At 42.8% G+C, this 15,069-nt stretch overlaps 1 protein-coding gene across 2 annotated transcripts in view; it reads left to right on the top strand.

The window, feature by feature from the left end:
- EPHA3 (EPH receptor A3) overlaps positions 1-15,069 on the top strand; it is a 377,391-nt gene that overhangs the window by 323,309 nt on the left and 39,013 nt on the right. For both annotated transcript variants that reach the window (XM_019476436.2, XM_019476435.2), the window contains exon 14: positions 11,828-11,977. In XM_019476436.2, the coding sequence (XP_019331981.1) occupies positions 11,828-11,977 (150 nt within the window). The remainder of the gene's footprint in view (positions 1-11,827; positions 11,978-15,069) is intronic.

Genomic DNA, 15,069 nt, shown 5'->3' with positions numbered 1-15,069 from the left:
CAAAGCACCTTCCAAACATGTGTAAACTCACATGATCGCTACATTTGCCATAGCATGCCATACAGTGACATAGTGCATCACCATGGTGACATAGGGTGACATGTAGATGCGCCCTTAGACAACTAAGGAAACAGGAAAAATGAAGACTACGTTTTAGGAAACAATAGACCATGTTTTAGTTACAAAGGAGGTGCTCATACAGCATGTATGCTGCTTTGGTTTGTAGCATTATGTGATCCGTTTGCTATTTTCCATAGTCCACAGGAATTTAAATTAGCTGAGCTAATGATTTTCTTTTTCATATGATTTAATTAGTCTATTAATAATCCTATAGCTTTGTTTGTGGTTAGAGCTATCATTAGAAGAAGAGTGCATAGTGTTTTTGGATTATGTTGCTTCTAGGGGGCTTTTTTTTTTATTTTCATCAATGAAATACTACCCAATTTTTACTGACATATCAGGAGAAATGAGAAGCCTATATAACAGGATGAAAGCTATATAAGTGTCACCCAATTTTAAAATCAAGATACATATATACAAATGTACAAACAGGTGGAACTGCTTCTGTGATTCAGACACTCAGTGGCACTGTGCTGTGCTACTTGTCTTGACTACATTTGACAGGTCCTTAACATCATCGTATGTTTTTTCTGGCAGGACCATTTTTGTAGGCAGAATCCTGTGTCACTTTACCCACATGGCAGTTACCCATCCCTTTAAATGCTGTTTTTGTCATTTTTACACAGCTTGCAATCCTACAATACATGCATAAGCACCCACACAGCTACTGAACATGGCAGAGCAGGTGTGTCGTGCATGGCTCTGTATATGCAGGCAAGTGTAAATCCCAAAATTTCTTCTGGCAAAAAACTATGAGCACAGTTTTTTCTACAGCACTATGCTAGGAAGTCAGAGAGATACAGGTTCAACCTGCACCCCTCTCCCCCATCCCCTGGGTTAGTGAGGACTGGAACCTGACCTCCCATTTCCTTAGCCAGCCCAGCTAGTGGGTTGAAACATGAATGGCTCTCCTTATTTTTGCCTGGCCACAATTTTGAGACTTATGGACTTACCTGCTTGTGCATGCTCTGTAGTTACTTGGACACTTATGCATCCACACTTTGTGTGGAACAAGATCACCAACTATGCATAAGTGCCAGATAGGATTCTGCCTATGGTGACTTCTTTTCTCAGTTTGGTACTCCATGTTCCAGTTTTCACCGATGCTCTCAACTTTTAGAGAATCCCAACAGCATTAGCTTGTGTTTCAGCCCAGGATGGTTGAAGAGAAGGCAGAGACTTTGGGATGCACGAAGCTCCATTCCCACATTTCATGATGTGCTCAAAGTGTATAGTATAACTTTAACAGCAGCTGGCTCTTACATAGCATTTTTCATTAGCAGATCTCAGAGCACCTGAAAAAAGGGTTATCAGCACCCCCATTTTACAGCTGGGGAAACTAAGGCACAGAGCGGTGAAATGATTAGCCTAAGGTACTCAAGAGACATGGGGCAGAGGCAGAAATAGAACTGAGATCACTTTGGTCCCAGTTTAACACCATATCCATTAGACTACACTGCCTCCCTATAGAATAGTATATTATAATATAGCATAGTGCTCCATCTGTGAGACATGAGTCTGAAGAAACATGAGCAGTGCATAGGGAATCAATCTGTGTCCTTTCTTTGCTTGTCATATTTGTAATTACATGAATTGTAATTCAAAAAAAAATCTGGTAATAGTAAAGGCTCTCCAGAGAATTGTGTATACTTGCAAATGCCATTTTATGATTCATGGTCTAATAGAAAATGTTTGATTTAGTTTTGTTAAGTGGTTAACCAAAAGTTACATAACATCTTTGCTATGGATAAATCATAAAAGATAGCCAGATATGAAATACTGGTACATGTAAAATGTGCACCTAAGACGAGCATTTCTTAAAAGAGACTGGGAGAAATGATTAGCAAGTAGTTTCTTTGAATTCCCAAACTGGCTTTTTTTAAGAAACAAAAGTAAATTGTATAGTTTTTTTTTTTTTTTTCAGAAAAAGTATTTGTGACTAGAAACTCCAAATTCATTGTGCTGTGATTCACTGGATCATCATATTTGCCCTTGACGGCCATTTGAAAAATATGAAACTTGTACTCAGTTTTAGAGAGAATGCTTAATTTTCAGTGCAGAAATGTTCATTCATTTAAAAATTCTTTACCATAGGTATGTTGCTCATTTTTATTTTACTTATATTATTTATAACAATCAGGTCAAAAACCTCTCCTTTTAACTTTAGAGTGGGCACAGTCATCGGCTTTCATTTGTCAGAGCAGGTTGCAGAATGGCAAAATAATAGTTCTATAAACAGAGGCTGCCCAATGTTAATTGATTCCTTCATCTAAAAAATCTAGACAAGCTCAGTGCTAGACTTGGTTTTCCCACTTGTTCACCACAGTCTTCATTTCTCCACTAACAGACATATTTTGATGAGCATCCTAGAGACTCATGTGTGTTATTTATAAATATAACTTCTAAAAGCTTACACATAAGATGTCTTAATGCTCTCAAAATGTTCAACTTTAAATATTTTGAATAATCTATCAGGGGGGTTAATTCTGTTTTCTTAATACTTTTAAAAAATTGATTCTTCAGCACATTCTCCTTTAGTTCTCCAGTGAAAACTGAAAAAAAAAAAGCAAAGTTGCTTTTGACTTGAAATTAATGCCAGAACATCCTGGTGTATACTTCATGGACTTTTTGAGTAATTGTTTCCATACAGTGCAGAGCTGAAATATTCTGCTTTGTAGTGTTATTGGTCCTTGTCTGACCTGGTTTATTGCAAATGTCCTTGTTCATTTAAAATTATGTAGACTTGTGCTCCTTGTTAGATGCCTGTGCTCCCCTTAGCCAACCTGTCAGACACATGGAAAGGAGAGGGAGGGGGGACAGGGATGGCTTGCAAGAATCTTGGTTTTATAGTAGCATTGTGTTGTTGCTCTGTTCTCAGAAATAGCTGTGATATACTAAGACCCCAGAGTAAAATACTGGCTTCACTTAAGTCAGCTTCAAAACCCCTTTCAAGCTCAACGGAGTCAGGATGTCATCCCTAGTCTATAGATAAAGTCTTTGAATGTTATGAACAGAAACGGGTTGAAACAGGAGAGAGAAATAAATGCTCTTTTATATTTACATTCTTCATGAAAATCCAAGCAAACATTATGCCTAAAAATAGCCAAGGGACTCTGGTTGTTTTACTCCATTTAAAGCCATTTTACAATAAATTTATTTGTAAACATTAGAAAACGATGCCACATTTTGTATTATCAATTAGGTAAGGACTTTTTCCTTTAAGATGATGGCAGAGACCTTTTACCAAACTGCATTTTCCTGCCATATATAAAGTGCTTGGCTTCCAACCACAGACAACTTTTTGTGTTTGACACTTCACATCTGGCAATAACTGCTTATAAAAGCCAGTCAGAATGGCCTTGATTTTGCACTTGAACCAAAGCTGTTATACATTATACTTCACCTTTATTTCCCATGATCCTAGGACACATCTGCATATTTATAAATACAAGTATGTTCCTTTTCCTTTGTACCAGGCTGTGCAGACACTTTAGAACTTTTTCAAAAGCTCTGCTGACAAATGGGAAGCAAGTCCATCCAAAAACTGTAGGCACTTGGATAGAAGGCACTTAGGGCCACAAAGAATTGAGACTGCAAACTTTCTTCTTCCATTTTGTTGTTAAAAATTCTCTCCTCTGCACTTTTCTCTCATACACAGACACATTTTCTTCTAGATTTTTTCCAGCCATTTTAGTGCCCTTTACTCTTAGATCTTTATTAAATACTGGCCACGACCAGAATGTAAGCTCCACATTCAGTCAGGGAATTAAAATTTTTAGGAAACAGCGGCCTGAAGGCTCTCAACCAATATGATCTTTAAAACTGTAGGACATTTTCTGCTTATAAGAAAAATATTATTTATTACCCTCAGGTAAACATAGTGTTACATTAAATACCTGGTATAAAAGAAATATTTTTATACTCAGTGGGCTTCCACATACCCTTATATGTGTAAATAATCCGGAAGCAGTCTACTCTAGAGTAAACTACTCTTAAACTACTCAAGAGTAAACTTTCCTGGGCACATTTCTGTATGTGCAGAGTTGCAGGAACAGATTTGCTGCTCCTAGCAGTAGATATCTCATGCTCCCTGCGGCCCTTCAACTGGCCCCCACACCAGCCAGGAGGAGCTCTAAGCTTCCCTTGGGTGCTAGCCCAGAGGCTAAGAGACTGCTGTCTCCTGGTGGGGGAGTGGGCCTGGGAAATTGCTCCCTGCCCCCAGGAGCTGCCTGCTGCAGGGGTGGGTTCTGACACTGGATCCCAGTTGGGACAATGTCTCCCCTGCCTCAGAAGGAGGGAGCTCCCAGCCCCTGCTCCATGATTGCAGGGCCCAGGTTGGAAGATCCTTCTCTCCCAGCATCAGCTCTGAGGTTGTGGGGCTGGCACTGGGTAATCCTTCTCTTCCAGCCTAAGCCCCACGGTTGCGGGACCTGAGCTAGAAGAGCCTTCTCTCCCAGCCTAAGCCCCATGGTTGTGAAGGTCCTTCTCTCCCAGCACCAGCTCCACAGCCATGGGGCCAGTGCTGGAAGATAAGAATCTTGCAGCCCAGGACCTGCAATCATGGAGTGAGGTCTGGCTGCTCCCTGCTTCTGGGGCAAGGGAACATTGTCCCAGCCCAGCCTCCAGTGGAGGAGCCTGCCCCTGCATCAGGCAGCTCCTGGGGGCAGGGAGCAATGTCCCAACTATGGGGCTTGTGCTGGGAGATAAGGATCTCCCAGCACCAGCCCTGTGACCATGAAACTGGTGGTGGGAGAGAAAGATCTACTAGCCAGGTCCCACAATTACAGGGCTCAGGCTGGCATATAAGGATCTCCCAGCCCCCACCCCATAACTGTGGAGCAGGGGCTGGGAAGTTCCCTTCTGCTGGGGCAGAGGGACATTGTTCGCACCTGGGCTCTGGTGACAGTGTTTGCCCCAGCAGCAGGCAGCTCTCAGGAGCAGGGAGCAATCTCCCACTCCCTGCTGCCCAGCTGACTGGGAGCACATTTGCTTCCAGTCAGCCAACTACATGTGTGCTATTGCAAAGTAAGTAATTTTGAGAAAATTAGCTAGTTGCATTTGTAGGTAACAAACTAAATTGGAATTAGAGCCAATTATTGCACAGTTAGTGTCCACACATGTAGACGCAAACACTTACTGTGCAGTAATTAGCTCTACTGCACAGTAAAGCATCTCATGTAGATGCACACAATATTTTAAGGTCCTTGAAATCCAAACTTATTCATACACGTTGTGTCTACATAAGACATTTTACTGCTCAGTAGCATAGTTTGCTCCACAGCAAGCATGTGCATCTATACATGCACATGCTTACTGTCAAGTAAACCTCACTAATCATAAGTAAATTTGCTACCTGCAAGTGCAACTAGCAAATTTACTTTCAATTAGTAACAGTGCAGTAGCATTTGTGTAGATGCCTGACTGAGAGCAAATCTGCTCCTGGTCAGCTGGCCATCACGGGGTGGGAGATTTACTCCCTGCCCCCAGGAGCTGTCTGCTTCCAGGGCTGCCTCTGCCACCAGAGCCTGAGTGGGGACTATGTGCACCTGCCCCAGCAGTTGGGAGCTCCAAGCCCCCCGCTGCAAGATCGTGATTGGAGAGTGGGGGCTGGGAGATTCTCAACTCCCAGGCCACATTTTGCCATCATGATCAAGGAGTGGAGGGTTGGGAGACCCTTATCTCCCAGTGCCAGCTCCATGGTTGTAGAGTTGGCACTGTGAGCTCCCTGCTGGTGGGGGCTGGGAAGCCTTTTCCCCACTCATCTCTGTAAGCACAGAGCTGGGTGGGGAGCAGTTTGTGCCCCCCCCCCCAACCTGTTCCCTACTCAAGACCATGCTCAGGGAGCTGAGAGGCAGGCTTCCCACCTGCAGGTATGGGATAGGTCCCAGCCCCCTGTCTCAATCTGCCGGTGGGGCAGCTAGCAGTGAGCTAGCTGTTTGCTGCCCCACTGGCAGATCAGGGCAGGGGTTGGGACCTGCCCTTTCCCTGCAGCTCTTTCCAGGTGCCTTATGGGCTCTGTCATGTAGTATATTCTTGGGATATGCTTTGCCAATCCTCTTCAATCTGTAGATCATATCAGTGATTCTTAACCACGGTGATGCAAGATCCTTCAAAGGATGCCACAAATATTAGCACTGTTGGGTGTGCGGACAGTTACACATGATTCACAAGATCAACCCAGATATTTCATATAGGAATTCATAGTATCAAAAGCAGAATGCCCTGTTGAGTACTTTCTGAGTTTTTGGTAAGAGAAGAATTGCTTGCTAGGTTTCTACAGTAAAAAAACATGCTGTGATAAATAAATTTCTTGTTGACCCGAAGTGTTGCTAAATTCAGAAAAGTTAGCATGGGGTACCTTGAGTCTGAAAAAAGGCAGTGTTGTAAATGAAAGTATTAAGGGAGAATGGGAGACAGCCTGTGTTTGCTGATGATACTCAGTTCTTTATCTCTGTTTCTTTGGAATCAATAAGGTGTGATCACCTAGGCCCCTAGCACACATTCATTTAATTGTACAATGGCATTTGATCCCCAGTCCCAGCACTCATGCCATCTGCCATGCCACACATGCAAGGTAAGATGCTCAATTTTGGGATCAGATTAGATCCCAATCATGTCCTTTATACTTACTGGCACAGCAGGAGCCTGGGACCATGATCCAAGGATCCTCCTGCAGCAGAAAGTTGAAAGCTGAGTGCCCTCGGCCCCGCATTTGGGTTCAAGACCTGGGACTGTCCAGGGCAGGGCTGACAGTCAGCTAATTGTTGACCTTGGCCCCAGACAGCCCTGGGGTATGAGGAAAATGCACAGTTTTTTGATATCCAGGTACCCCAGGACACCTAAAAACTTCTCCTGCAGCCCAATTCCTCACAACTCCTTACTGCCCAGCATTTTAAAATTATATGCCTTACTGCCTGTGGCGGGAAACTAGAAAGGCTGCTGGGCACAGGAGTCACCAGTTGCATGGTGAGGAATGTCCCTCAACTTTTCTCCTACCAGGGAACATTGCAACCCACTCCCTCAGAAGCACATTTTTGGCATAAGGGAGCAAATCTATCCCCATTCCAGTGCCAGCCCCCATCCTAGTGCCGATGCTGATAATTAGCTTATTGTCTACCTCAGGATGAGGACATGTTACACATTCAGTTTATGGCACCATAGAAACAAGCTACAAATATGTTCTACATATTTTGTGGAATATGTTTGTGGCTGGTTTGGCACCATAAATCAGCTGCATGGATAGCCCTGTTGTTTTTATGGCATGATTAACATGTGTAACATGTGCCAGGGGCTTTAGCGTTCCCTGTGGTAATGGTTTGGGATACAACCTGAGGAATCAGCAAAAATGCTGTGACTCTTTGTGAGGATTTCATTAGCTTTTGTTGCAGAGGTTCACAGTGTAGATTCCATTGTTTTAAAATCAGCAGCAGCTCATCTTCACTTGGATAGGACATCATAACACTTCTTTTCCAGTCAGACTTGAACTGTTATCTGTTCCTGCATTACTTGCTCCTAGCTGGACTTTTTTACCCATAGGACCATATCATCCAATGCAGAATTCTGCTGCCAATGTACTCATCTGTGCTCCACACTGGCAACATGTTTCATCTGTGCACCAGAGGCTCCAAGAGCTGCAGATTCATTTCCAGATGTAGTTCAAGGGGTTATTTTTGATCTATAAAAGTCTTTTTAGTTTTAAGTCCCAGGTAGCATACAGGCAATTTTATCCCAACAGTTAAGATCAACTGGGGCATGTAACAAACATTCCCTGGGTTTGTGATTTTGAAGATTGGGTGTACTCAGTGCAAAGACCTTGCTTCTTGAATTCATTTCCCCTTTGCACTGTGAGAGCTCATATTTGAATCTTCCTGTCTTTTTACAGGCCTTATCAATTTCTTAGGCAGTGTATGTGGATCAAATAGCAGCTTAGGAGCTTTTTCAGTGTGAAATTGTATTTTTGTTTTAAGTTGATTTTCTTAGTTTTACAATATACCAGTAGATCTTACTTTGGTGTTTTCATTTTTTTTTTCTCAGAGATCCATCAGAGATTGCTATATTCAGACTGTACAAAGTACAAACAAAAATATTTACTGTAATAAGAGTAGTGGAATTCATTTCTTTAATTGTCACTATTCTAAAAGAAGGAGGGTTTTCTGGTTAAGACACTAGCACTCAGTGAGCCTATGCCAGGAGACTCATCCTGCAACCGTAAGCATCTATAAAGTGAAAATAGCAATGTTTCCCAGAGAGGATAAATGTATTCTTATTAGTGCGGCATTCAAATATATCCACAATGCAAGCAGTGGAAAAACTTATACATTTGAGCCAAAAGCATTTTGATTTTTGTGAGTTGGAGGACATCTTTTGGGCTCTAAGGTGAGAGAGAGTGAGAGACTGGAAAAACAAACAGTAGCAATTAACAGAGGTGCAGGAGTTAACATGTTTCAGCTGCTCTGAAGTAATTGTCTGTGGGCACCTATACACATGCACTGAGCCTGCTCCAACATGCTGTAATTACAGCGCATTGGAGCAGACTCCAGCATCACATCTATCAGCATCCCCATGCTGAAAAAATGGCAGTGGGGTTGCTTTAATTAAAGTTAATTTGAGAAGCTTTAGTTAAAGTGCCCCCACCATCATTTTTCAGTACAGGGACACTGATGCACATGATGCTCCAGGCACTTTAATTAGAGCAGCTTTTGGAACTGTTCTAGTTAAAATGCCCCCTCCTCCCTCCCCCAGCTCCCAGAGCATGTGTATAAATGCCTTGTGTACCCACTCTTACTCAGCAGTAAGTAAAAATTTAACTGGAAGACCTTAGCCCTCAGCAAAATGGGAATAAGCTACTTTTTGTTTCACTTTGACTTACCATGTGATGAGAATGGTCACATGGGCATTTACCTTGGAGCACCTGATGTATGGTAAGTTCTTGCCCCTGTTACTTAACAGTCATTGCCTCATTTGGCTATACCCAGAGACTGAGGGCTTAGTCTGGCTTTTGACATGGATTAAATTGATGATACTTCAAATCCTCTTGATGGGGAGGCTGTGTAGGGGCTGACCCCAGCCACAGTTGAGGGTTGTGTGTGAGATGAGAATAAGCCTAAATATAAAGGCACATACTCTGGGGCATCAGGTGATACTTGTGACTCAGGGGACCAGGCTTAGTCCTCTTGGCCAATTAATTAATTCATTGCAATTGGGAGATATAACTGTAGCATGATAAGGCATATAAGTGCTAGCTGTAATCTACCTGGAGTAACAGTAGGCTTCCGTACAAGCTGTACAAATCAGCCAAGCACTCTAGGTAGGTATTTGAGTTACTAGCCAATGCTTCAATCCATGCTGCTGATTGTTCACTGTTGCCATAAGCAGGGATCCTGGTTTTCTCCAATTTAAAAATCCCCCAATTTTCAGTTAAAAAAAAAAAAAAAAAAGTAACCCCAAATACACATTTTCCGTGATTTAAGTGAAACACCACTATGTTAGACCCCAACTCCATGTGGCGCCCAACGACTAGGGAGACAACGATCCAATTACTCATGGATCCTGTTACTCATTAGCCAGAGCAAGCAGGGAGCAAACACCAGCACACATTGCTAGCAACAGCTTTATTCAGAATGGAGACAGCTTCGGGCCAGGTCCCAAAAAAACAACAGACTGGGGAACATTAGTTCTTTCATATTTTATGCACCTTGGTTCATACTCATTAACATTCACTCCACCCTCACTACTCCTTTGGTTCCACCCATTTCTCCTCCCATCTCAAGCTCTGCCTCTGTTTACTGTTTACTTCATTAACACGGAATTGCCTACACATGTCATTCATTTACATGCCTCTCTGCTAAGAGCACATGTGCAAGGCTATGCATTCAGCTTCTCCTGGTCACTTGCTAGTTCTTTCTGGTTTCTTGCTGACTTCAGCAGCCTCTCCAAGGTTTTGCTTCTGCTTTATTTCCTAACGATAGCTGGTGGGCTGCATCTTGTTCTTCTTACACCATATATTCTATACACTGTCCCACTGTTAGAAAACTACTTGCCTAAGCATTTGCAAGGTTATTTTAATACATCATTCTGCCTTGTGGTCAGCAGCTTTTGCTGAGACACAGATTAAAGCCTTGTCTCAGCTGCAAATCCAGTGCTCCCCAAAATCCAAATATTGTCACCTTAACACACTATACACATAATCACATTAAAATGTGGATCTGGTGTTACATTTTTTTTAAACCAAAAATTGGGGATTTTTTTAAATCCGAGAAAACCAGGATCCCTGGTCATAAGACAAACTAGTTCTCTTGAAACTGGGTTAGGCATCTCTTTGCTTTGCATACATAACTTTACTCTCTCTGGGTATATTTGTGTGCACAATACAGTGCCAGGTAAAGACACCTGAGTTAGCTGAACTTATGCTCTTTCCAGTACTGCAAGCATTGTCGTTGTGTTAATTTGTTGCTCTGCCTGAGCAAATTAGTCCTCCTGGAAAGGGTATCTCATCCCCCTAAAATGGATATGTTGCTTCTAGAATACACGCTAGCTTGTCTAGAGCAACTGTATGCCTTGAATTGTACCACGCTGACTTACCCTCTGTTCTTCAGTTCCCCATGTGTTAAATAGAGATAGTAGAACCCCCACCCCCATGGGGATTTTGTGAGGATAAGTGTATTGAAGATTGTGAAGCACTCAAGTGCTGCTGTAAACAGAGGGTAGAGAAGTGCTTAAAATAAATACAGTTTAATCTGAAGTCTGAGCTGAAGCTTAACCCAGAGCTGCATAGATTGTATATCCCTGGAGCTGGAAACAGCTTTAAACAGTCACTACATTCTGCATTTAATTACATTCTTTTTTGAGTCATCTGAAGTCAAAAAGTTTTGTCTTGCCATGTTTTAGGGACCTGGTTCTTTCGTGCATGACCCTCAAATCAGACTTGCAAATGTTGTAAACACTGGCGCCAATGGAAAGTGATTGTCTCTTCCCTCTAAATCTCCCATTGCGGCCTGAGGCTACTTGCGTGTGTTTTGCTGATTTGAGTTATGGCAAAAACAGTGGTCTTAATGAGAGAGAGCTGTTTCCCCAGCTACATGTACTAATTGTAACAGTAGTTTTAATTCTCTTCCAAGTTTAAATCATTTAATGATGTGCTCTTCTGACTTTAGAAATGTCTAAGTCCAGCCTCTCCTTGTACAACTGACCTGAAGTTGTGGACTCCTGGCCCCATGGGTTGTTCTGTCCTGGCCCTCATCCTGACAGAACAGTCTTGGAGCTGCTCTAATTTTACTTACTTGCATATGGTTGCCATGGACTTTATGTGAAGGACCAGTATTAGTGAAAACATACTGCCTCATATCTCCATCTTCCTTTAACACCCAAGAATGAAGCAGGGGGCACCAGGCTCCTCAAACCCTTAATATTAATGTGTCAATAAAAATATATATATTTAATTTATAAAGAGAAAATGTGCAGATATGCAGACCATCTGGACAATGTTGTGATACAATATCATTCAATGTTTGCTGCGAAAACCATTCTGAGTAGGACATGCAGACACACTTCCATGAAAACTGGCAATAGCTTTTGGTAATGTTAGTTATTTATTGAAGCAATGTATTGATAAACATAAGGCTTCATTTAAAAGGATTAATCCTATGCAGTTATACTCATTATACAGTAGGTCAAGATTGTTTTGATTTTTTTTTCCTTTTGCTTCTAGGGGGGAAAAATTCCAATTCGATGGACATCGCCAGAAGCCATTGCATACCGCAAATTCACGTCAGCAAGTGACGCATGGAGCTATGGGATTGTTCTCTGGGAGGTGATGTCCTATGGAGAGAGGCCATACTGGGAAATGTCCAATCAGGATGTGAGTCAGTTGTTGTCTGAGTTATGTTCTCAAATAAAGAATCAAGCTGTGAAAGGAAGTGAAGCATAATGAAACCAGGTGGCTCTGCATTTTTGACATTGACATTGACGAAGACATAGAGATGAAAGTTTCCAAGTCTCCCTGCTTGTGGAAATGGGTTAAATTTAACAGAAAATGATAGTTTTTCTAGAAAAACACCTGAACTATTCCACAGACTGCAAAAGAGAATGATATGCCTGCAGCAGTGTTCTGTAAACAGTGTTAAAACAAACATTGTAATTTCTTTCATGTTCCATAGATTTTTTTTTATGAACCCTGCCTACATTTCTGTTGATCTCTTGCAATTCATATCTATAACATTCTATAGAACTTTTCCATGACCCTTAAATGCACAAAGTAAATTGCTGTTGGTGTCCATGAATTAAAATTGAAGCATTTGTACTATGGTTTTAATGAACCAAAAATACTTCTGCAACCAGGCAACAGATAAATTGGGAAAATAATTAACGTAGGAAGTTTTCCATGTGGGATGGGAGGTCTAAGTTATTAATATCTATGCTAACATTTTTGGTTGTTGGAAGTATAGCATTTCCCAAACCACGGTTTAGAGAGAGGAAAGGAAAAGACTTTCCTGCTATTTCTCTTGACTTGTGCTTAGATTTATTCCACATGAGTCAACTATAGACAAAGTTTCTGGATAGAAATAAAATTAACCTTCTATTACAATGAGGCACCCTCTACATATTATATCTATTGTGCAATTGCCTTGTTACTTGCACAATAAATTTAGATTAGCTACACTTGCAAATTAACTGTTGCACATTAAAAAGATCCCACCAGCTATGAAATTATTACTTAAAAACCTGTAATAACTTTATAGCTGGTTTCTATCCAGCTTATCTGTACATGTAAGTAGTCTGTGGTGCTGGTGTGATCTCCATTGCTATCTCCCAGCTGTGGGCACCCCCACAGGTAGGACACTGCAGTCCCCACTGCCCCATGTCTGTGGGGGCTAAGTGTCTCACAGCTGATGGGCTTCTTGGTCCTGGCTGCATGCCATGCACAGCCAGGACTGAGACTCCCCACACTTGATGGGGGCTCTTGGTCCCAGCTGCACATGGGACACAGACAGGAACAAGAGCCCCCATCAGATGCTGGGATTCTTGATCCTGGCTACATGTGGTCCCCGCATCTGGGAGCCCCATCAGCAAAGGGGGCTCCCAGCTATGGGAGTCTGCTTCTTGCAGATGCAGGGGGAACCCAGGATCGTGCTCCCCCTACACTGGGAATAAAGTACAATTGGATCTAATATGTGATTCCACAATCATGCCTCCTGCCATGCATGTGGTTGTATGGATCACTTGTTAGATCCAATTGCACCTTTACCTGCATCTGTAGAGGGCACCTAAGGCATAAATTTTCAGGTGTTTTTCTCTGCCCCTTTCTTAATACAGAACAAAGGAGCAATAATGGTAACCAGAATTAGGCAACCAGGATTTTCTTTATTGCTGTGCCTAAAGATGGTAATATAAAAAGAAAAAGAAAAACCGAACCACATTCCTTTCTGCTAAGGACTACTGGCTGTATATTAATTCTTTCCAGCAATCTGTGCCTTGTTTTTAAATGGATATGATAATTTGACTACTGTAGTACAGGATCAATTTAAGGGTGTTGCTTAGGCTAATGTTTTAGTTGGATGCCTTCCTGTAACAGGCAGCCAGGGGGTTCCTGTTATTTAAGCCAATGCAGCAGGCTAAGCTGGCTGTGTGGGGCTGTGGCAGCAGGAGCACAGGCTGGCACTTAACTAAAAGGGGAAACTCCAGTGTGTGGCTGGGAAAAGTCACATGACAGAAGGGGATGGGGCTTGGAGTCATATAAGACCAGGGCTTGAGCTACAGCAGACTGTCAGATCCTGTATGCTGCAAGGAGAGGAGCTCTCTGGGGAAGCTGACAGCAGAAAGCAGGCCCATGGACACCCAAGCTACCCATGAGGGTGAGCCTATCGCTGGGAAGTATAGCTTATGGTAGGGTATTGACCCAGAGAGGGGATGAAGTTTGAGGATGCAGTTTGCTTACATTTCTGTTTTGCTGAAGTTTTTGTTCAGGACTGGAGGGCCAGATTGTGGCTATGGGGGTGGGTTGGAGGCCATGGGGGGGTCCCTGAGAGACGCCCAGCAAAGAGTTCCCTAAGGAGATTCAGGGCCAGAGGCCCGGGGCCCAGAAGCATGAGGCAGGGGCCAGGGGCCCAAAAAAACATGTGTGCAAGACAGGGCTGGGGCCCAGAAGCTGAGGTCCAACACAGTGGGCCTTGGGCTAAGGGGCCCAGTGAGAGTGAAAGGGCTGAAGCCAGAAAGGCAGAAACCCCAACAAAAGTTGGAGGTTTGAGGGGACAAGTGTGGAGTCAGGACTAAGGGCCCCTCCCTCCAAACACTGACTGACATATGCAAGGCATGGGCATGCCTATGGGAGGTGGCTGCAGGTCACAATTATTGCCCCTAAGGCACAATTGGGGCTGCCTTAAAGGGGAAACCCACCCTGTGGAATTTGGGGCAGAGAAGCCCTAAGGGCTATACGCAGAGGAATGGCACCCAAGTAGAGGCTACCCCAGCCTCTGGAGGCAGCTCACCATAAGATCAAATCATGGCGGGGAAGAGATAGGAGGTAATAGGAGGCTAGGGAGCGTAGAAAGACAGATCTGACCACTAGGGGGTGTCAGATACCAATCAGATTGCCTGAACCTGTCACACTTCCATAATACCTACTTATAGTAAAATGAAACTCAGGGACAGGGTATGCCTGTATGTTTTTTTGCTACGGGAGTGCTTAAACATAGAGTCTTTTCCTAACCATGTTCTGTCTAGGAATCTAGGGATACTTACAGACATTAAACCCTGCCCCAAAAAACCCAGAGCTTTACTAGAAGTAGCACATTAGATCAACCCTGCTCTGCAGCTCCTGTATAGATTGGGCATTTCAGTGGGGCTTTTTGGTGCTTTTATCTAATAGCTGATTCAACCAAATATTACACAATTACCTAGTTAATTGTGCAATTAATTTAGACTAGCTACATCTGCAAATTGACTATGGTGCCT

The sequence above is a fragment of the Alligator mississippiensis genome, chromosome 1 (genome assembly GCF_030867095.1).
Source record: "Alligator mississippiensis isolate rAllMis1 chromosome 1, rAllMis1, whole genome shotgun sequence".
NCBI classification, from domain to species: Eukaryota; Metazoa; Chordata; order Crocodylia; family Alligatoridae; genus Alligator; species Alligator mississippiensis.
This window is presented reverse-complemented; position numbering and strand designations above follow the sequence as displayed.